At 36.8% G+C, this 22,106-nt stretch overlaps 1 protein-coding gene across 1 annotated transcript in view; it reads right to left on the bottom strand.

Annotated features, from left to right (window-relative positions):
* CDH18 (cadherin 18) overlaps positions 1–22,106 on the bottom strand; it is a 205,976-nt gene that overhangs the window by 130,088 nt on the left and 53,782 nt on the right. Inside the window, exons 3-4 of the mRNA XM_075084232.1 lie at positions 17,595–17,889; positions 8,974–9,093 (exon numbers count right to left, since the gene is read on the bottom strand). Coding sequence (XP_074940333.1) covers positions 8,974–9,093; positions 17,595–17,889 — 415 coding nt within the window. The remainder of the gene's footprint in view (positions 1–8,973; positions 9,094–17,594; positions 17,890–22,106) is intronic.

Genomic DNA, 22,106 nt, shown 5'->3' with positions numbered 1-22,106 from the left:
TTTTCTCCACCTCCAGTGTGAGTTAAAAGTAATTTCTCAAAATATGAAAGGCAAAAATGTGAACTTACTCAAAATTATTATTAAAGCAATAGTATTATTAACACAATATATTTGTAAAAAACTCATAAAATAGAGATACAAGAAGTTAAGCCATTTAATAAATACATAACCAGTGTGTCTCCAACCATAAGCAGGCATCTTAATATTACCAAACTGACAGATAACATAGCTCCTGGAATAGTACCTCAATATTGATCCCTCTCATTTTCATTGCCACTGCAGTTTCCTTGCCACCCTTTAACTGCATTTCTGAAATTATTATCCTCAATAATACCAATACCCACAACAACTTGCGAAACAGAAAATTAAACTGGAAAAAGGGAATGTGGATCAAGAAACAGAGCTGTGTATGAATTAGAGCACCTCCACAAATTTAAGGGTGGGAAAAAAGATTCAGTGTCCCAGTAATTCTTTCTTGTAGAACTAGAGATGCCAATAGTAACCTATTGTCTAGAAAAATGACACCTGTTAGCACAATTAAAGACAGTAAAGTAACTGCTTAATTCCACAACAATAAAGACTGATATGCAAAAGTATTGCTAACATGTGGACTGGTCCTTAGGGGCTGAGTCTTTAAAGGGTCTAGTGCATTAATCTTCTGGGTCAGTGTCCTGGCTCTCATCCCAGTTGAGCTAAACATTAAAGTAATGTATTTGTGGCTTTAGGGTGAAATCTTATTCATTCCCTTTCCCTGAAGTTATACACATTTTATCACACATGCAATTTCCACACTTTGTTTGGATGGAACACTAGTCCTCCTTGTTTAAAAACAAAGAACTTAAAATTAATGGTTCATATATCCCTTGTGAAAAGTACAAAGACACAGAGAGAAACAGCTGTTCACAGAAGTAATCCTATTCTGGAAAACGTACGTCTTACTTGCATGGAATGCTGTTCTCACACCAAAATCTGTAACTTCTGTAATGGACACAGCACAGCTTTTTGGACCTTCAGAAAACAGCAGGCTCCTTAATATCATCAGTTCATCTGAAAAAATGTGAATGTCTAGAAGTATGGAAAACCAAGCTTAATAAACATTAACATTAGGAGCCCTTTCCAATGTCCCATAGAAGGTAAAAGCAAAACCTGGCAATCGTGAGCAGATAGCAATTTTACACCTAAGAGAAAGACTGTAAAGGGTGTGCCAACAGAATCCAGACTATATGATCATGTATGTCTCATTGCTTTCACATCACGACTTAAAATCTGGTTGAACAAATAAACATAGTGATTCACCTGTGTACTGGTTTTGGCTGGGGTAGAGTTACTTTTCCTCATAGCAGCTAGTATGGGCCTATGTTTTGGATTTGTGCTGGAAACAGTGGTGATAATACAGGGATGATTTCATTATTGCTGAGCAGTGCTTACACAGAGTCAAGGCCTTTTCTGCTCCTCATCCCACCCCACCAGTGGGGTGAGGGTGCAGAGGAAGTTGGGAGGGGACACAGCTGGGACAGCTGACCTCAACTGACCAAAGGGATATTCCATACCATATAACATCATGCTCAGCATATAAAGCTGGGGGAATAAGAATAAGGGAGGGGTGGTGTTCAGAATGATGGCATTTGTCTTCCCAATTAACCATTACACATGATGGAGCCCTGCTTTCTTGGAGATGGCTGAACACCTGCCTGCCCATGGGAAGTCGTAAATGAATTCCCCATTTTGCTTTGCTTGTGCCTGTGGGTTTTGCTTTACCTGTTAAACTGTCTTAACTCACAAGTCTTCTCGCTTTTGTCCTTCCCATTCTCTCCCTCATCCTATCATAGGGGAGTGAGCAAGCAGCCATGTGGGACTTGGCTACCCACTGGGCTTAGCCCACAATAAGTAGGCATTATGTTGTAAGTGTAAAACTATATCTGTGTATTTACAGATGAAAGGTTAAAAAAAAAAAGTGTGTCTACCAACAAAAGGAATGCAGTTACCACATTGTAGTAGTCCTGGTTAGAAAGCCAAGATGGTAATATGATCTGGGAACTTGCCAATTGCCAATTAGCAGTTACAGAAACATGTGCCTTTTTTTTTTTTTTTTGAGGATAACTTGTGGCTGGACAACACAGATTGTCCATAGTAGTTGTTCACAACACCAAAGGATGAAAGAATAACAAACACAGAAACAGACAAGACTGGAACAAACAAGGAATAGTTTATTCTCTACTTCTCAAATCAATCTCCAATACTCATGGTCCACCTCACAGGAGAGGGAAAACAAGGTTAGAACATCCGGCAACCTTTTTGCCCTTGTTTCCTGCCTCCTATGGCTGTCCTTTTTAACTATATGATTGATGCTGGAATAGATAGTGGTGGTAGGTAACCAGCAAAGCAAGTACAGTGCCAGAACACTGGTCCTGGTGAGTGACTGATCCACCTTCTGCTCCTCAAAGTCCTGCTCCAGTAGGCAGACCACAAAATCTCCTGGGGGTGGATCACAAAAATTGCATCAGTATATACAGGTAAGAGGATGGCCCAGCAAATATCTGTCACCATAAGAAACCCTGCACTAGGTTGTAGAGACTTTTGCTCCAAAGCAGAGCCGCTGCTTTGGTATTACCCTTATTATGCATCTTCAGCACACCGTTTTGCTCCTCCTCTTTGTACACTTTTGGTTAGCAAAGACTCTTCTGTGCAGTTTCCATGCTAATGGAAAACAAAGCCTAAGCAACAAAACCTAAACAAGCTGTACCAATGCACCATAAAATCTTCAGCTGTACCGAAACAGAGCCCTTAGAACACTAAAAGAAACAGTGGATTGTTCAGCTGGTCATATCTCTCTGCCTATTCATCTGATGGCCTACGTTATCCTTTGAATAACTCTAAGGAACACTGTAATACTATATAAATACTTTGAACACACAAAATAACTGTGAGAATTAAGTCCATTTTTCACAGTAGATTCTTATCTGGGATGCCAGGGCAGACTGTTCTACTAAAGCAGGTAAAGGGTGCTCTTCCTTTTTTGTACTGGTAAGCCTGTTCAATTCCTCTTTAAGCTAATTTAAGATATTTTCTCTAAAATAAGGAAATGAAGTAGACCTTAGTACATTAAAACCATAATTATTGCCTCAGTTTTAAAAGAACTTCATTTTAACAGATTTCATTAATTAACAATATTTTTAAGAATTAGTATTTATTTAGAAGTATCAAATCTGTGAACTTTATAAACAGAAGTTTTCTTGTTTCCCAGAATAATACACATGCAACCTTAAAATTACACTCTATCTATTACAATGCCACAAAATCTGCCATTCCTGTATGAACTATGGCCAAGAACTTCTAAGAAAGGATAAGAATAATAGTTACAGATGAGGACAAAATTCTTGAACTTCAGGGATTGCTCATTTGGTGTTCAGAAGGCTCATCTCTATATTAGGAAGCATCTATTCAGCCATTGACTATGTTTATTATTTGTATTGTGCTCTCAGTCAGGAACCAAACTAGATAAGTAGTGAATAGGTCATTTCTTATAGGGATGCTTAAATCCATTGTTCATATCATTGTTAAGACAGAAAGCAGAGGGAGGTTGACACTCTTCTCACACTTCATAATTAGTTTGTACTAATTTGCAGTGACGTTCTTTCATAAATAGGCACACATATTTCTTTACTATTTAATATCTTCAAGGAAAACAGAACCAAACAAGCTGATACATGATTAATAACTTTGGAATACTACTGCCTTAACAGCTGATCATTATAAATACAAATAAATAAAAATATCTAATCTTTCATAGTTGTTCAATTAATTGATAAATGTTTCTCTCCAACTCCACCAGTATCTACATTTTAATTCAAACCTGAAATGAATGGGGTTTCTACCTCTTACTTCATCAAAGTTACAACCAGAACTGCTGTTCTGAAAGGACAAATGTCTCACAGATTAATTCACCCCCTACATTCTGTTCAGAAAGATTGATGCACCTAGTAAGAGCTGAGTGTAGCTAACATCCTCCGGATATGGGTTTACTATGTAAGCAGTAGAATTGGACTACGGGTTTCACTTTCATTCCTGAAAGTGGGCTGCTATAGCTGTTAGGAAAAAAACAGTGTCCAATTTAAGGTTTCCCCAGTCAAAAATGAACTTCTGGGGTTGGGTTACCTGTCAAATGTTGACTGTTGCTGTTTGATGAGCCACACTTGACATAAACAAAGAACAAGCAGGGATATATCCTACATCAACTTCATGGATCAAAAGGCCTCATGTTTTGGGAAAGGTGGGGTATTAAATTTGTAGCTCAAACTCCCAGGAAAAGGTTTCATGTGGTTTTGGGCATTTCGAAAGATGTTCAGAGTTCTACAGAGAGTGGCAACCATATTAAAATACTAAGTGTATTAATAAATTATTTGCTCTACTCTTCAGTGATAACCCTTTTTTTTTTTTTTTACAGTGAGGTTAATGGTTCTCTAAAAGAATAATTGACTCTTCTTATCTGGGGTTCCCTGAATATTTTGATTTAAAAAATCATATAAACTTACACATGTATTCTTTGCAAATACACCTAGGATCTAGATATTGACTTCTCTCTGCTTCAACAGTGTTATTAATACACACTTATTTATACAAATTCATAAGAATATTTTGCTGCAAGTGGGGATAAAAGCAAACAGGAGCTAACACAGGCTATCACAGCTAATTACTAATTACATAGCTAATTACTATTACATCCCATAGCTAATTACTAAAGGTAATTAATAAAAACAAATACAAAACACTTCCTAGAAAGCCATTCAAAATCAAAGGATTTTGAAAATCTTGCATTTTGTATTATGGAGAGTAGTTCTGACATTCACAGTCGCAACAACATAGTTGCAGCACATTTCTATGCACAGAGTTTACAATTCTTCCCAGGGGGGGAAAAAAAAAAAAACACAAAAAACAAACAAACAAAAAAAACCCCAAAACACAACAACAACAATGGAAAACACAGACCTTAGAGCCAATCACCTGAAAAAACTAAATTTTGTTCGGAGTTGCCAAACTTGGTAGCCTGATAGAGGTAAGGTTGCTGCAGCTCCCTGGTTTTAATCTGCGATTTAGAAGCAGTAGTGAGGCTTAGTGTGTGTTCCCAAGAGGCACACACGCAGGTGCAACACATACACACAGTAGGTGACACGGACAGAAACACTCAGCCATCAAACACAAATGGCACAAACAGCCTCATCCTGATCCGGCTGATCAGAAGGAAGGACACTTTAGTTGGAAATACACATGTACTCAAAATGGATCCCTCTTGTAACTTGCGTCAGACACTTGGTCTATCCAGTAGTTGGCACCTGGATCCCCAGTCTCCCCACTTGCTGGCACTTGGTCATACAATGCTGAGGCCTGAAGCTCCCCTCCAGCTGCTGGTACAGATGCCTTTTAATCCTGGGCACACTCACACATCCCCACCCACCGCAGCACACTATGGATCCCCCAGCAATGGGCCTTAGACACCAAGTGTATCCAGTAACTGGCTCTGGACCCTCCAGCCTCCCAGTTACCTTGCATGCCCACTGACACCCCCACATATACATTATGGGCTCTCAGTAGCTGGCTTTGACACCCAGGCTATCCAGGAGCTGGCTCCCAGCTGCCTGGTCTCCCCTTGCCTTATGCACAGACACACAGATGCAAACAGGCCCCTCAGAAAACCCACAGACCACACAGTCGCTCCTGTAGTCAGTCTGGACCTCTGGGCCCCTACAACAGCTGACTTGTGAACCCTCTGATCTCTCCGGTATCTGGCCGAGACTTTTGGCCACATGGATACCTGGCACTCAAGCTACTCATCCGAGTCACTGGCTACTTCAGCCTGACACTCAGTGGTGATTCCACACTGATATTCACACCCATGCAATACGCACACACTCTGTACTCTCCTCTTTGCTGGCACCACAGACACACACAGGACCCTTGGACCCGTGGTCCACCCCCAAGTGCTGGCACTTAAACCTCCATACATGCTTCCATACAGAGAGTCCCTTTACTTAGGAAACTAGTTAGAAGTGGAGCATAAGAAGATACAGGACAGACCGTGCTGATCAAACACTGGGTACGACTAGACAATGGTACTGAGCAAGAGCCTGTTTACACAGGACTCGCCCCTTTATCCCCTTACCCCTCTATTTTTGCCTTGCTTTATTCTTGCTAATCTGTCTCAATCCCTCCCTTTCCCTGCCTATGATTCCTCCTCTAAACATCCCAGAATAGACCTAGTACAATACCATAATGCTCTTCCCTCCATCCCATACTGTGTTCCATACCCCTGTAGGCAGTAGTGCCCTCAGCCTGAACGGTGATCAGGACTGCATCTCCTGTTGACTCCTCATGATGGGTTTCAGCCTCAGCCCATGAAGCTGAGGCTGTCCTGGGACAGTCCTGGGACGAGCCCAGGCTTGAGCTTCTAATTAGGGCAGGGGGGCTACTCTCCCAGCGCTGCACCTCTGCCCTCCTTTGGGCATGTAGAGATGAGCTTTTTATCAGATAAGCTAACAAAGATATTCTTCTGCCAAAACCACAGCTATTTACTTAGAAATCTGTAATTTAGTGCTGGCCCACTATTACATTTTAGATGTATGAATTCTAAAATCCTATTTAAACTATGCTAATCTAAGCTCCTAAAACTCCATAATTTAAGTCTTCAGATAGCAAGTGGTTTAAAACCAAGTTTAGGTGACACTATGCTAGAAGCAGAAGACTTCTTAAGATGCTTGCTGTCTGCCTTTGATAGCTCCAAGAAGCTACACTGATAGCCATAAAAGATCCTCAGCCTTCACAAATGTTACATTTAGTCATGAATGCTGGGGCCTTTCTCTGTCTTCTTCCTGTTTTGGTCCTTCTACCTCTTTCTTTTAAAGGAAGTTTGTGCACATCACAGTAAATTCAGAAAACTTCCAGATAAACTATAACTAAGATGGAACTGAGCAATTCAAGCCTTAGGAAAAATAGGTCACAGAAACGCTTTCAAATTCAGAAGAGTGATGTTTTTAGAAAATGACTGTCTTAAACCACAGAAATTCAAAGTGAAACTTCATAGTGAAACACTCTATTCTTTAAGACTTTCCCATCATTTCCAATATTCTATTTCTTCCCATTATATCATGCCAAATTAAATTAACTGCTATACTGGAATTATATAAAAAAACCAACTTATCAAATAAAAAAAGCCTTCTCCATTTTTTTTTCACTGTTTCAGCATCTACTTACCTCATAAGCTATTTATTCTTTTGCCATTTTAATATACTAAGGTATCAGAAACATTTTCATATTCTATACATATATTAAAAACAGTTTAAATTCATAAAGTGTTATTAATTGCCTGTCAAAGCCTAAGGCTTGGGTGTTGAAAATACAGTCCCATCTGCTTTCTTTAAGACATACAAACAGTGATATAACAGTACTATTTTCTTTTGTGATACAGACCTGATACTGAGAACATCCATTATTATTCTTCACCGATTGAAAAGCAGTTCCAGATTACAAGTTCTACACCATTATCAAAATAGAAAATATAGGCCATTGCCTCAGAGTGACAAAACAGAAGGAGAAATGTAGACCAGCATTGTATTTCTAAGTAAAACAAGGGCAGAGAGAGCTTGAACACTCTATCACTAATGTTCCATACCTCCTAGCTGTTAATGTGTACCTCTGAGTGGTTTTAGCCTGTGCCAGCTAGTATTTTGCCAGACTGTACTCACACATGGCTGGGTAAGGCGTGCGCCAGCAGTGATTCCCAGAACAGTCTGTATGAACAGGCCTGCATCAGGTTTGCCTCCAGGTACCTTCTACAGTCCTCCAACATGATTCGGTCAGGCTTTGCACTCTTAGGCCTTCCTAACATGAGTTCACAAATTTATAGAATAATTTAGGTTGACAGAGACTTCTGGGGGTCATCGAGTCCAGCCTCCCACTCAAAGGAGGCCTAAGCCTAAAGCTAGATGAGATGGCACAGATATACTTCGCTTGGTAATGAAGCGTGCATATACCTCTAAGTTCCACAGATATTAACACACACAAGCAAAGACACTTAAATGTAAAAACATGACAATGAAAACTATTTACACCACACTTACTTCACTTCAGCACATTTTAAAAATCATTATTCTTCCCTACAGTTAAGTGTAGGGATCACTATACCTCATTCTTTCCCCTCAGTATTAAAGCTTTGCTATAGATAGGGAAAAACAGTTACAAAATTCAGATTTAAAAAGTACTTTCTTAAATTTTATTTCCTCATTATTAAGGACTATAAACATGCACTAAAAATACACCATCATATTAATATTTAAGTTAATGCTCTTCACAAAATCCAAAACTAGTAACAACCCCCTTCCCCAAAAGAGGTTTCTCCTCTCTTTAAAGAAAGCAATTTGGATTCATTATACGTAACTTACATTTTGTGGAGAAAAGGAGAGGGCGATGCATAGAGTTTAAGCATAAATATTTCAGCTCATTCTACTTCTTGAATCATAGAATAAATTTTCAGTGAGATGGCAATACGGCAGTTTTATAAACAGAAGTATGATATTAATTTATTATGGTATATGTGTTGAAGCACACATTCAATAATGTTCCCAAGCTTATCCTTCATGCAAAACAAAGCATTTAAAATCATAATGTATTAGGCACACTTGAGTCAATTCCTAAAAAAAGGCTTGAAAAGATGAAAAAGTGCTATTCCAGTTTGGCTGAATGGTTCACTCGCATCATGGCATGATGCAGCATTAATTCTGTACTGAGTAGGCTCTTTTTAGTACTTAGCAAAACATAGCAATTCTTAATTTTCATAGTGTTAAAGCAACAAGTAGGATATAATAGGAATTTAAAACATCAAATTCTACGCACCTGCTTTTTGTACATTGGATTAAATTTACCAGACTTAGTTAACTGCAATGCATTAGCCAAATCACACTGGCAGAAACATAAAATACCCACCTGTTTTAGGGTCAACAGAGAAATATGGCTGTCCCTGAAGAATGCTGTACACTACTCTGGCGCTATTTCCATATGTAGGGTCATCTGCATCTGTGGCTGTCACCTGTAGAACAGATGTACCTGTATACATAGGAAAATAAAAGTTAATTGATAAAAGATATAATCTTCTGACAAATATATATATACTCTACAGTCCTCACACTCTACAATTGAGAAATTAATAACATTTTCTCTATATGTTATTATCCTATTTTTAAGGAAATCTATTTATACTCATTTGAAAAACCTTTTTCTCTTTCTCTCTATATATGCATATGTAACTTAATTACATACATATAAACATAAAAGGTAACTAAATTGCATGCATATTTATGCATGTTCACACATATAGACCCCAAACTTGGATATTGCTTAGATTTCTGAACAACTCATATTTACGGACTTCAGGTTATCTTCATCCACAATACCAATTAATGTTGAAGTGTATATTTACAATAATTTGCATAAACGCCCACAAAATCAATAACAGATTATAAGGGAATAACAAAATCAAAAAATCTAGCTATCAGAAGGCACCAAAGATCTGAAAATGAAATAACTACTGGAACTTTTGGAATTCCAATGATGGATCCAAATTAGAAAGATATGGGTTTCAAAAGACAAATATTTATATGCTGTTAACAAATACCATTAGAAAAATAAAATGACAATTTTTAGCATGTCACTAAGTGGGATAACTTATGAGTAACACTTTGTAGATGATAAAATGCAGAAGTATTGCACAGATACAGACAACTGATTTTACATTTTACTGTATTTTTCAAGATATTTAATGATTAATCTTTTTTGCTATCATTGCCCAACACTTCACATAAGAAATAAGAAAATGAAAAATCGGAAAGTTAATAAAGGTCCAGTCTTCATCCAACTTGTTTATCCTTCTACAGACGCTGCTTTCTACAGACTCCTTTGGCCCAGTATTAAAATACAGGAATAATAATATCAGAACAGGCTGCTCTCATGTAATTCTGCATCTGAAAGTGGCTTCTCGGTTAAATTAACGACTCGGGCATCACCTCCACTCTAGGGTGTTCAGTTTCACATCTTCATTGTGAGGAGAAGCATGCTTTCGAATTTAATCCTTCATCTCTCCCACTTGTTGTACTTCAATTTGCCTCATGGAACAGTTTCAGAGCATGCTAACTAGATTCCTTCAGATGAAACTAAACCAGAAGATGCAGTTTAGAAGCACATCTGATTTATTCTGACTGCTAATGGCCATTTAGGCTCAGTGAGCAGGCAAGAGCTAGTCTGACTTAAGACATCCCAAAAACATATGGTGTGGACATTGGATCCTCAGTTCCCGCTGTTTAACTTCATAGATCGGTTTCTATTGCACAGAACTGTTTGTTAATGTGCACACCCTCAGTGTACACTGGGAACAAAAACACCTAAAATCACGGGGTCTCACTTCGAGTACAGCAAAGCAAGCATGTAAATCTTTGCAGATCTGGATTCTTCACTGGTTGAGAAGCTATTCAATATTTGTGCCATATTAACTAGGACACCAAAAGTTGCTTTTTGTATCTCTGCTGGAGATTTAGTAAAAGGTACAGCAAAAGTGTCTGCATACTTAAATGCAGTGTCTTCTCATCTCTGAATAGCCCAAATGCATACAGTCACACAGATAAATATATTCACACAGCAGATATAAGGATGCCTTGATGCATTTGAAGTTCAATATTGTAATAAAATCAAGCTGGAGCTAGTGGTCTCTTCACAGTTATTCAGGACTTAATGGTAAAACTGACTAAATTACTGTATTTGGGTTTATATGGCAAGGTAAACAAATACGAATTAAAGTCAGTATAATTTTCTTAAAATATTCTAGGAAACTATTCAGTCATATTTATTTGCTATCTAAACTTAGAATAAGAGTTCCTGCAAACCACATAAGGTCACTTCGAAGAACAGAAATGCATTTTCCCCCTATTCTATAGCTTATCTAAATACTGTAATGGTGTATTTCTGTAGCCCAGTTTGGCAATAATTTCTAACTTGAGGTGGAAAAGCTGTGACCTTTCTGTCTTCTAGTTAAGCTTGTTGTATTCAAGGGTGAAGGTCTGCCCACATTAATTTGTGTTTTACCTTTATTCATGGTTTCATTATTTTATGTTGGAATCTTGTGGAATCATTAAAGATTAATAGGTTACCGATACAAAATGAATCTATTTTTTTTAATTGCACACAACAAAAACATACCCATCCAACAGGTATAGTCAGTCACCTACCAGAGTTTGCCACCCAGAGTGCTGGGCAACGTCAGTACGTTTTTATCTATAGATTTTCTTGCTTCCAGGAAAACAGTTATCAACAGTTGTCTACTCATCTAACAGGTTGCGTTCCCATTTGCATTTTTTCCAAGAGTTCTAGAAAATCAGGGTAGGGTCTGGAATGGATGAACAGATTTTGGCTATTTCAGAAGAAAATACCAGAAAAACTGAGATTTATTGGTTCTCTCATTCTTCAGAGACTTTCTTCTCTGGTCTCCTTATTTTAAAAGGTAGAGGATAGAATCTGAGTGCTTGTACTGCTCATTGATGGGGGACAAAGAAACAGGGCTAGTGAAAGGCGATATCTCACATAAGCAGCTGACAGGTCATTTTAGCATGAATGGAATGCTATTATACCTTAAAATCCACCACAGTGATTTTCTAATACATCTGTATTTCTCTCCTAAGAAACACCTGATAATAGTAATTTCGTACTGAATAGTATTGAATAGAGGCAAAGTGTTCTCTTTCCATCTAAAAGAACACTTAGAATCACAAGTATTAACTCAACCCCCACCCCACCTCTCAAACTCTCCTTCAGTGCAATGTAGCTCATCAGATGCTTAACTTTTTCACTGTATTACACAAGCACGCTCACCATCTTATAAGACACACCCATATTGGTCTTTTGCCTAACTCTTGCCTGATTTGCTGAGCACAGAGAAAAGGCAGCTTGTGAAAGCTGCGGGTTAGAATGCCTGGCCAAAAAAAGGGTAGGGAGCGTACATTTACCTTCCAATTACTCCTTTCAAAGTTAGCATCATTCAGCTCATTAACTTGACAGACAAATCATGATTCCAAATATATTTGTACCATTCAGATGCAGCATCAGTTTTTGCTGTGGAGCTATGTGTTATGAAGGATTTAGATAGAAATATATACGGCACAGTTGCCTTGCTATTTTTAATGTTAACAATTCTGAAGAAAATAACCTAATACAAAAAGTAAGGATCTAATTTCCCTGGAGACCTCAGAGCAGATACGAACATCGGACCCAGAGGCATACCTTCCATACTTTCTTCACTAACCTACTGTGAAAGTGCCTGTCAAGAAAGCCTCAAAGTTTTGCTACGAAAGCATTTTGACACTCCAGTTAGGCAAAAAAAAAGACTTTTTTCCCCAAAGTGGAGGCTCTGTTTATTCAGAGTACAACTACCATTCCACATGATTTCCCGCTACAGTTTAGAGACTACATATTGGGACTTCTGTTTTCTTAGCTAATGCTTTATACAGAGCTGTAAAGTATGTCTGTATGCTCTGAACACCACTCTGTAAGCTTTGCCTTTTAGCTGTTAATCAGATAAATTTTCTGATTTGATGAAAAATAAAAAATATCAGAATTAAAGATAATTTCACTTGGGAAATCAAATTGTAGCTTTATTTCAAAATATATTATCCTGTTTTTCTCTTTTTAAAAATATGTTTACAATAAAAATTTTGTAAAGTTATATATCAAAGAAAAGCTGAAGGGAAATACTTCAACCTGCCTCTCTAAAGACAAATTTTTAATGTTTAATGAGGCAGTTCAATAAAACATATCTGTTGAGAATGCAAATCTGTATGCATGACTTTCCATAGTTTGCTGCACTGTTAAAATCTCAAATGGATCAATATCGGAAAGAAGGAAAAGAAGTTAAAAAAAGGTGAAGTTTAATGAACAGAGGGATTTCCTGCCTGACTAAACTAATTCTTTTAATTGCCTTAGAACACTAACAAGTTAAGACATGTTTTTGTTTCATTCTACATTAGAAAATAGTGATTTCACCAGGTAATCAACACTTCTAATCCAGTGTCTATATTACTGATCCAAGTCCTCACTGTAGCAAATCTCGATTTTTTTTTTTTTGTCAGATATCTTCATTAGAAGATAAAAATCAAACAACAGAGGAAGGTGAATAGGCACTTCTCATACAAATCATATTTAGGAACACCATGAATATTGTCTCGCAGATTATCTGAAATTATGACTACCTTACATTATAATACCCTAGAAAGAAGTTCAGAAAAGTCCAGTATGTCTATTAATTTCCTAAGTAGAATTTATTGGGAATACTCTTCTTATACAGGGCTTCAGCACTAAAAAATTTCATATGCAATAATTCACTCATTTTGAAGCTACCTTAAAATGAGCAGATATGGAAGGCTTTTACTGACTGAAAAATGTTTTTATTTCCTTTTACATTTAGATAATTATGACACTTTCATATACTTTAAAACAGAGCATAGTTATAACTCTCAACGAGACTCAGGTTTTTTTTACACTGCAGAAGAAATAATTCCAGGTATAAACCTTGGTTCCTGAGCTAACTTTTAAGGAAAAGGTTCAGTGAAGGCAAGGAGTACACGTTTTCTTTCAACTCTTTCAGCACAGTACATAAAGCATAAACAATATGTTCACTTTGTGCCACAGTGAACACTGTGATCTAATACTTGGCAAATAATTTAACAAAACTTACCTGTACTTTCTTGTCAGTGACCTAAAAAAAGAAAAGCCATAAAGGTCCTACAGCTTTTACAAGTACATCAAGAAAGGTTCAAATGGTGGGAAGAATACCAGCTAACTTCTTGAGGATACAGACAGGAACCTGCTGCTGAAACTAAACAGCATAACGGAGCTCAAAAATATCACCTGCCACTCAGCATGAGGCCTGTTACAGAGAGACAGTAACATTGAAGGTTCTTTAAATGACCATATAAAAATGTAGTGAAGCATCCTTAGGAATTCATAAAATAACAACAAGAAGTTCAGTTACGTATAGACTCCACAGCTAAATGTCAAAAAAATTGCTAGTTACAGAACTAATAAAAATGGCATAGGGATCTCCATTATTTGACAGAAAGAATGTGTCCTGTGAAAGCAATAATAGAATTAGTCTTCCCGAGACTGCAGACAATAAAATGCTTTTAATATGCAACAAACACAAACAAATCAATAAGGGAAAAAGAAAATAATGATCATAATTTTGCAATGCAAATATAATGTATGCCTACAGCAGATTGCCTGTATGGTGGGATATGAAAATTCAGTTTTATTCACACAACAGGGAAGCCTTGTGGAATAGATATTTTGATGATTTACCTCAGGTACAACAAGTAAAGTATTTCATTTATAAGACATATGAGTTAATGCTTTATTTTATCACTAGAACTTCCTTGGTTTACAATAATCCACTCAGTTTTATAACCAAAAATGCCATCTCAGACTAACTATTTGAATTGTTCTTTGGAAAACAGTAACTTGCATAAAGTAGTTGCATGGTAATACCAAGGTTCAGACTACTACAGAATTATGACTAACACCTGTGTAAAAATACTACATTCTGAAAGCATGAAAAAAAGAGACAATTTTTATGAATAGAATGAAAAAATAAAAAATAATTATATTAGCGGCTTTTGACTTTGAGGATAACATTGATTCCCTTTCTACCTTCTTTCTTCCTACGCAGAAAATATAAGGCTTGTACAGGGGAAAAAATAATCAATTAAAATGGTCTCCATTAAAGACAAAGGAAACTGAAAAAAGAGGAAGACAGGCTTATGCACTTTTGGTGACAGTTGATAAAGGAAATGAATTTCACATCAAGACAGTCTCTGTGACGAAAGACAACTGAGATAAGAGCTTTGATGTTACTCAAATGAACTGCAACTCTAACAGTAGTTTTGTGCCACAGTGAATTATCAAAGACAACTGAAAAGGCTTAATACAGGCCCACAATATTCTTACTGGGAGCTCCATCCCCTCACTGTAGTACTTCCCACAAAGGTGCATTGGTTGAATAGTCCTGCTGTTATGACGTTACTCACAGAAATACTGCCCTCTGTGCTTCTATAAATTTCTTGTGGGAATGATATTTGCTATAGTATGCTTAGATGGTTAAAATAGGGAATTCTACATTAAAAACATGTCCTGTTATATGCACTAGCATCATTGTGTGGATGGAATGAAGACCTACATATGAGATCTAGAAAGTAATTATTTGAGAGGAAGCTATGGTTTAAGAGAACAATAAACCAATTGCAAATGATTTTAAGGAATGAAGATGTATTTGATCTATAATCTGAAAAACTTTATTAGTTAGATAATGACCAAGTCTCTCTGGTAGAGACCCAGTATAGGCTATTAGAAATAACAAGTGTGATAAATAATAATGATAAAATGTGGGAGGAGGGGGGAATAGAAATTACAAGCAAAGATGAGGTAGCAATTCCCAGTGGTAGGGAAACAGACTGTGAAAAGAAGAAAATTCATAAGAGGGAAGTTGAAGGGTAATATGAGAACAACAACCTATGAAAGAAGAAGAGAGAAGGAAATAAAGGAGACCAAAGAAAGATGCTTCTCCTTTCATGCATTGTTGTTGCAAGAGGGACCGCAGGAAAAAAAGCCCTAGAGTTCTCCACGGCTGGGAAGAGACATCTGAAATAGCACACTGTGGGAGGACTTGGAAGAGAGGAGGGGACTGGAAAGGGAGGAAAGGTACTACCTATAAACAACACAGTATTAAAAGACTATTATGACGCAGATAGGTAGATTATTTTTCAGAACATCACGTATTGAGGACATTTTGGTAGATAGGGAAGAATACTTATTCTCTACTTTATACAAGATTAACGCCACTTAGTCAATGAAGAAGCCACTGGTGTAAAAATCAGTCTCTGCTTCCGAACTGTCACAGCTCTGAACTCCATGGTTCAGGAATAAGATTCAATATATTTTGGTCTTTCTAGGACTGGTATGATTAGTACATGTTTTCAAATATTTCATATGGAAATATTTCATTTGTATACACAAGAAAATAATTGTAGATGTGTTTGGAATGCACTGTTTTTACTATGCGTATCTGTAATGGAAGCTGTGGGTTTGGCATGTTTAATCTCTCCACATGAAATATTTTTTTGCATACTGTGAAACCATATGCAGTTCAAACAGGTTGCAGACTTCCACAAACAGATTAAACTTCCCTCATTACACAACCACGTATGTTTGAACTCAGCATAATAATGTCAGGTGGCACCACATAAGACGAACCGAATGCAGATTCCCTATTTAAAATGAATTTCACCTTACACTAGGAATGTTGTACAAGGTACCCTCCCATCCAATCTAAATATTTTAACAAAATATCATATCTGGCTTTCAGGTATGGAACAAAACACTTCTCTTATTTTCTGATCTACTCATATGAGTTTTCATCACCATTCAAAGTGATCAAATAATGACAAACCATTAAGATTCAATGACAATATTCATTCACTCTTACATGTATGATCAATATTGTTACCAGAATTGAGTAACTGCATGTATTTTAATATTTTTCCCTTTTAATTTTTAAAATTCTACTCTGCAGAACTTAAAGTCTATCACTTGCTTCTTAGACAAACAGCAAGGAGAGAAGAACAAATTATCTACTTTTCACTTGGGAAAGTTAGATACATCTTGCACTTGAAGGTTGTTTCTTAGATGGGGTGTGTAGGGATTTGGAGGAAAGGGAAATATGTGTGTTCATGAGGTAACTATCTGCACTGCCCATTCAGTAATAAAAGACAGCAGTCATATTTCACAAAGACCAGTCATGACAGTTAAGCCTTCTTAAAAAAATATCTAGCATGAAAGTCATATTTCCATTTGTCTATCCCAGACTAGTTATGTAGCTTTGATGTTGTGATATTAGAGGAAAGTTATAAACTAATTTCAGCACCAGAGAAGCAATAAGTAATGAAAACTGATTGCATAATATAGCACCTCAAAGAATAAGAATATCTGAACTACATTTCTTACAGGGAAAACCAAATATCAATACTTTTCTGAACTTCAGTTCACTTTATACGAAACTTAACAAAGGCGAATAAACATATGACACCATAATCTAAAATAATCTAGAAAACTACCATTCCTTTATACTTGTTCAATTATGTGAATTGGATAGACTACGCACGTAGGCATAAGAGAATGCCATAAAGTGTGTGGCTGAATGAAGATGTATGAATGCATCTTGTTTCTAGAGTGCAAAGCACCATTTGCCCAGGAATGTCTGTTAAAGCATTCAAGAATAAGAGTGACTTTCCTCTACAGTCAACGTGTGTGTCTGTGTGTGTGCGTACTGTTTTCTTAATATGGATGTCCCAAGTAGCATACCAGGCTGCACTTGATGTCTTCTTATCATCTCTTCTCAGCTGCAATGTCTTTTACATACAATCAACAATACAATAATGAGTCATAACTTTGTCAAACAGTATGTGGCATTTTCACTTGTTAAAAGACTGTTGAATAGAACGATTGGTTTTCCTTACCCATTTCAGACATCTCTGGCACAGTAACAATGTATGGTCCATCTGTAAATTTTGGTGCATTGTCGTTGATATCCTGAACTTTGATAATAAATTCAGATTCAGGCTCGAGTGGCTTGTTTGTCCGTCTATCAATAGCTTGGGCATGAAGCACATAGTGTGTCTTCTGCTCCCGATCTAGGCTTTTGGTTGAATGGATGTCTCCAGTCGTGTCATCAATAATAAATATTGTCCCCGCCCCTTCTCCAGTAAGAATATATTTGACTGATCCATCACCTTTGTCGGAATTGGAGTGCAGCTGTAGAATATATACACATAAAATCATATAAAATGACATATTAAATTTCATAAAAGGTTATTGCACATAAGATATAAAAACTATAATATTACTGTTAGCACTGTTACACTTGATTTTTAACCTTCCCACCTCTTGCCGTAATTCCTCATGTGCTAGCTCTGGTAAGTCAATAATTTTGTTCGGGGTCATTTCCACCCAGCATAGTTCATTTTTTAAGCTGGGATTTCTTGGGTTCTACATCCATTCTAGAAACATTCCCTAAGTCAAGAATATTCTTGTAAGTGGGGAGTTTTAAATTTTATTTTGGTTTGGTTTTAGTCCTTCTAGTAGTTATCTTACAGCACTCGCTGCTAGAAACTCTGCCTTAAGCACTACGCCTGAAGCAGTCACACTGAGGTCTGTTTGTTTCAATGACTGTAGTTCAGCCCCACCACCTATTTTATCTTCTGTGGCCCCAAGGACAGCATCATTTACTGCAAAAGAAAACCGCATACTGTGGCAGTGACAGTTGTCTGTCCGCGATTACTCTATCCCTCAACCAAACACAGCAATTTTCTCTGGTTTTTGTTTGTTTGTTTTTAACTACGAAGTCACCAAATTTGCTTGTATTTAAATTATTTGTAAGTAATGAACTTTGACTGATACTTCCAGCATGTTCATTGTTCCTAATACACACTTACTGCTATAAAATATATATAAACTATATGTTACATATATTATACTCCTCCTTGAGTAGAATAAAGCTTATTATACTTGGGGCGGGGGAGGGGGCATAGGGCGGGGGACAGGGGAAGGAAAAGTCACTAAGCACCCTGGTGTATTAAGAGATAACATAAAACAGCTTCCTATTAAGTCTCAGTGCTTCTAACTTGACTTTAAAGAATTGCCTGTTTAGATTAAAAAAGAACATGTGTTCTCTGAGAAGGAGGGGTGATTTTTTGATAGATTGAGAGGCTTTGTCATTTTTTTTCTTTAAAACAACTTTGAGAACAGCATGTATTTATTGAGGTGTACAATGAGAACAAAGTGATAATGCAGAAATGAACAGCCTCAGGTATTATGCAGTTATATTGTGATGTTAAATCAGAAGGGAAACTTTCTAATTTAAGAACTCTCTCATTCTTATTCTTATCCCACTGCCCTGACTATCTCTCAATATCTGCAGTGTGGCATTTCTATACAGATTCTGAGCAAAGCAGAAGCAGAATGCAAGACACTATTTTTAATTAATGGAACACAAGGTGTCAGTTTCCAGACTCCTTTCCATTCTCAGTTCAGAAATCATTTAGGGATGAATAGAGGGAAAATACAGCTTTTGGAGGTAAAAATCATCTTTTATTTTCCTTAAATAATAAGATACAGAGGTATTCCTATTTTGTCACTCTGTCCTTGTACCTGTTTTGCCAGGTCTTTGTCTTGCCTTTAAAATTATCTAGCTTGCTATTTGTAAAAGGAGTAAGCATACGGGGCTTGAATCTCGTGTATTAAATCTATAAAATTATGGTGTCACGCATAATTTATATCTTGTCCTGTAGGGGGGACTGGGAGGGGAAAGTCTAATAAAATTAAGATTGCCAGATCATATAAACTTCAGTCAATATACCATATACTTTTCTGAGCCACAAGAAAATCTGAATGAATAACCAAAACAAAACTGGGTCACTATTGTGGACCCATTTATTTTATTTTGAAAATGGAAGAAAGAAAGAAGGAAAGAATGGCCTGTTTGCTTGGCTTTGCCTTTATAGCACAGCAGGACAGTCTTATACCTTTCCTTTAAAGTAGGCAAAATTCTGGTTACATCCCTTCTTGTCCTCAGAATAATACTGTATTTTATCAATGTAAAATGCCAGGGATCCAAACTTCCTAGAAGTCAAAATGTTCTCTGAAGTGATTTATTCCTAAAAACAATGTATTCTGCTATTCTAACTGTGGTTTGCTGGTATTCCAATTTTTCAGAAACAGTCTATCAGAATTGGTTGGGTTGTTTTTTTTTTTTGCTGCAGGTTCCTTTTTTCATAAAATGATTCCCAAGTGTTAGTGTTTGCAAATGTTAACATTTGCCTCAGAAAGATTGTCTCTAATTTATGGGAAAAAAAAAAATCCCAAGAAACCCAGGAGAAAATTTATATGCCCAGGAAAATTAAAAATTTGCTGAGGTTATAAAGCTATAAGGAACCTAAGTTAAAACTATCCCAAACTGAAATCGAAGAATCTCCATCCTCATTCTCTCTTTTTAACTCTGCATGTGTATATGTAAAAGCATATTCCAGTATACCAGAGATCCCAACAAAAATCACTGTATTCATAACTGGAATTATGAAATTATGAACCAGTTAAGAAATTGGTTACATAGATATGTAAGGAATCAACAGAATAAGGAACTGCTGTAGAAATTAAGAAGTAAGCTTTCTTCAAAAAACCCAAATATCAATAGAGACATGGCATTCCAATACCACACTGCAGAAAGGCACAACCAGAGATTCACCATAAGATGCACGGATCATTTGGAAAAATTAATAACATTGGATATTTTTTGTTGTGAAGAAACAACTATTTGTACCTGTTATCAGTGAAGACAATCCAGGTACATTTTGAGTCAGAGGGCTTTTGCACCTAACAGGTAATGAAAGTTAAGATACACAAAAGATTCTCAGCTGATTGCATGGCCAAACAATTATATGTTATTCCTCCTAAACATCATGTTACCCAACAAATTTCAGTTGAAAAATGCAGACAGGAATATCATTAGAATAATATTATCTGGCTATTAATAAACACTGAAAGACTTCAATGTGCAACTGGGTCTTTTACACTGCAGTTCTAAGGCAACAACTGAAAATGAAAGTTAAGAAAAGTTCCTGCTTCCCTATTGCCTGATATTTCTTATATTGTTTGAAATATAACACTTTGATTTATGCCTTTTAATTTCTAATGCTGAATTTTAAATTCATATAGGACGATTTTGCATAGCACTTCTACTGGATAACAAAAGGGCCTTTCCTTTGTCAGTTGGTTTGTGTTTCAGTTTTTCTGTAAAGATTAAATAGCTGTTTGTCTTGTTTAATACTTCCATCTCAGTACAAAATGGCCCAAGCAGAAAAATATCAAGGCTTCTCTCTAACATTTATTTGCAGTATGTGTTGTGCTGAAGAGAGCCCCTGGGAATCCCTGCTTAAGACAATGCCTAACAGATTAATGAGAGATTCATGTCCCTGAGCAGGGTGCACTTCTTTCTTTTCCCTGCGTACTATGAAATCATCTCCACAAAAGGTGGTTTATTCCACAAAAGCATTTCTAATTAGAATAAATGCTATTCACCATTTAGATTACAAATACGTGGTTTGGGAGACTCTATTTCTGTAGCTATGCCTACAATCATTTATGAAATACATCAAGGGACAAAAATCTAGCTGGACTATAGTGAACTCTCTCTCTACTTGGGACTGCTGTAACTATTTCTCTTTCAGATTAATTTGACAGAGAGGGGGATGCCGCTAAGCAATGCAGACTCAAGCCAACCCATGTTCTGTTCACCAGTTCAGACCTAACTTGTGTGACCTGGGGAAGTCATCTCAACCCAGACCCCTAGAAAGGGTGTGGACATTTCATTTCAATGAGGTGCCACCACCTTTGCCAATGGCTACTGCAAGAACATGAGGATAAGACACTCACTCACTGTAGTAATGTGAATAAATAGCTTAGATACACAAAAAACGTGGTGTTGTTTTTTCCCCTGCTGTGACAGTCAGAGACAGAAAGTTGGAACGTTGCGGGAGTCTCTTAATTTAAAAAGAAATACAAACGCATCGCAAACTGAAACATGATTACTCATAATGTTGAGACGAGTAATGAGCATTGAAAAGAAATAAAAGGGAAATATGCCAAACACAAACACAGGTCTCTGATTTCTGCATCAGAGGTTTTAACTATGACTATAAAAATATTACTGAAAAGTCTTTCAGTAGGTCTTACTTTCTATGATAGACCACCTCATCTGATGATTATCTATTGATCTGTGATATTAACTTTTTAACTGATGCTTAAAGAAGCCTTTTTTTCCTTCTTAAATTGTTTCAACTTGATTCCATAAGCAATCTCACCTTAGACCCCAAACCCTATTTTAAAAACGACTTTGCAGACCAATAGCTTGCCTAATTAACCACTAGAGACTAATACAGCTTGCACCTACCATGTAGCCCTCCCTACCCCCATCC

This window comes from Phalacrocorax aristotelis, chromosome 2 (genome assembly GCF_949628215.1).
Source record: "Phalacrocorax aristotelis chromosome 2, bGulAri2.1, whole genome shotgun sequence".
Taxonomy (NCBI): domain Eukaryota; kingdom Metazoa; phylum Chordata; class Aves; order Suliformes; family Phalacrocoracidae; genus Phalacrocorax; species Phalacrocorax aristotelis.
The sequence above is the reverse complement of the archived record's forward strand: the minus strand, read 5'-3'. Positions and strand labels throughout refer to the sequence as shown.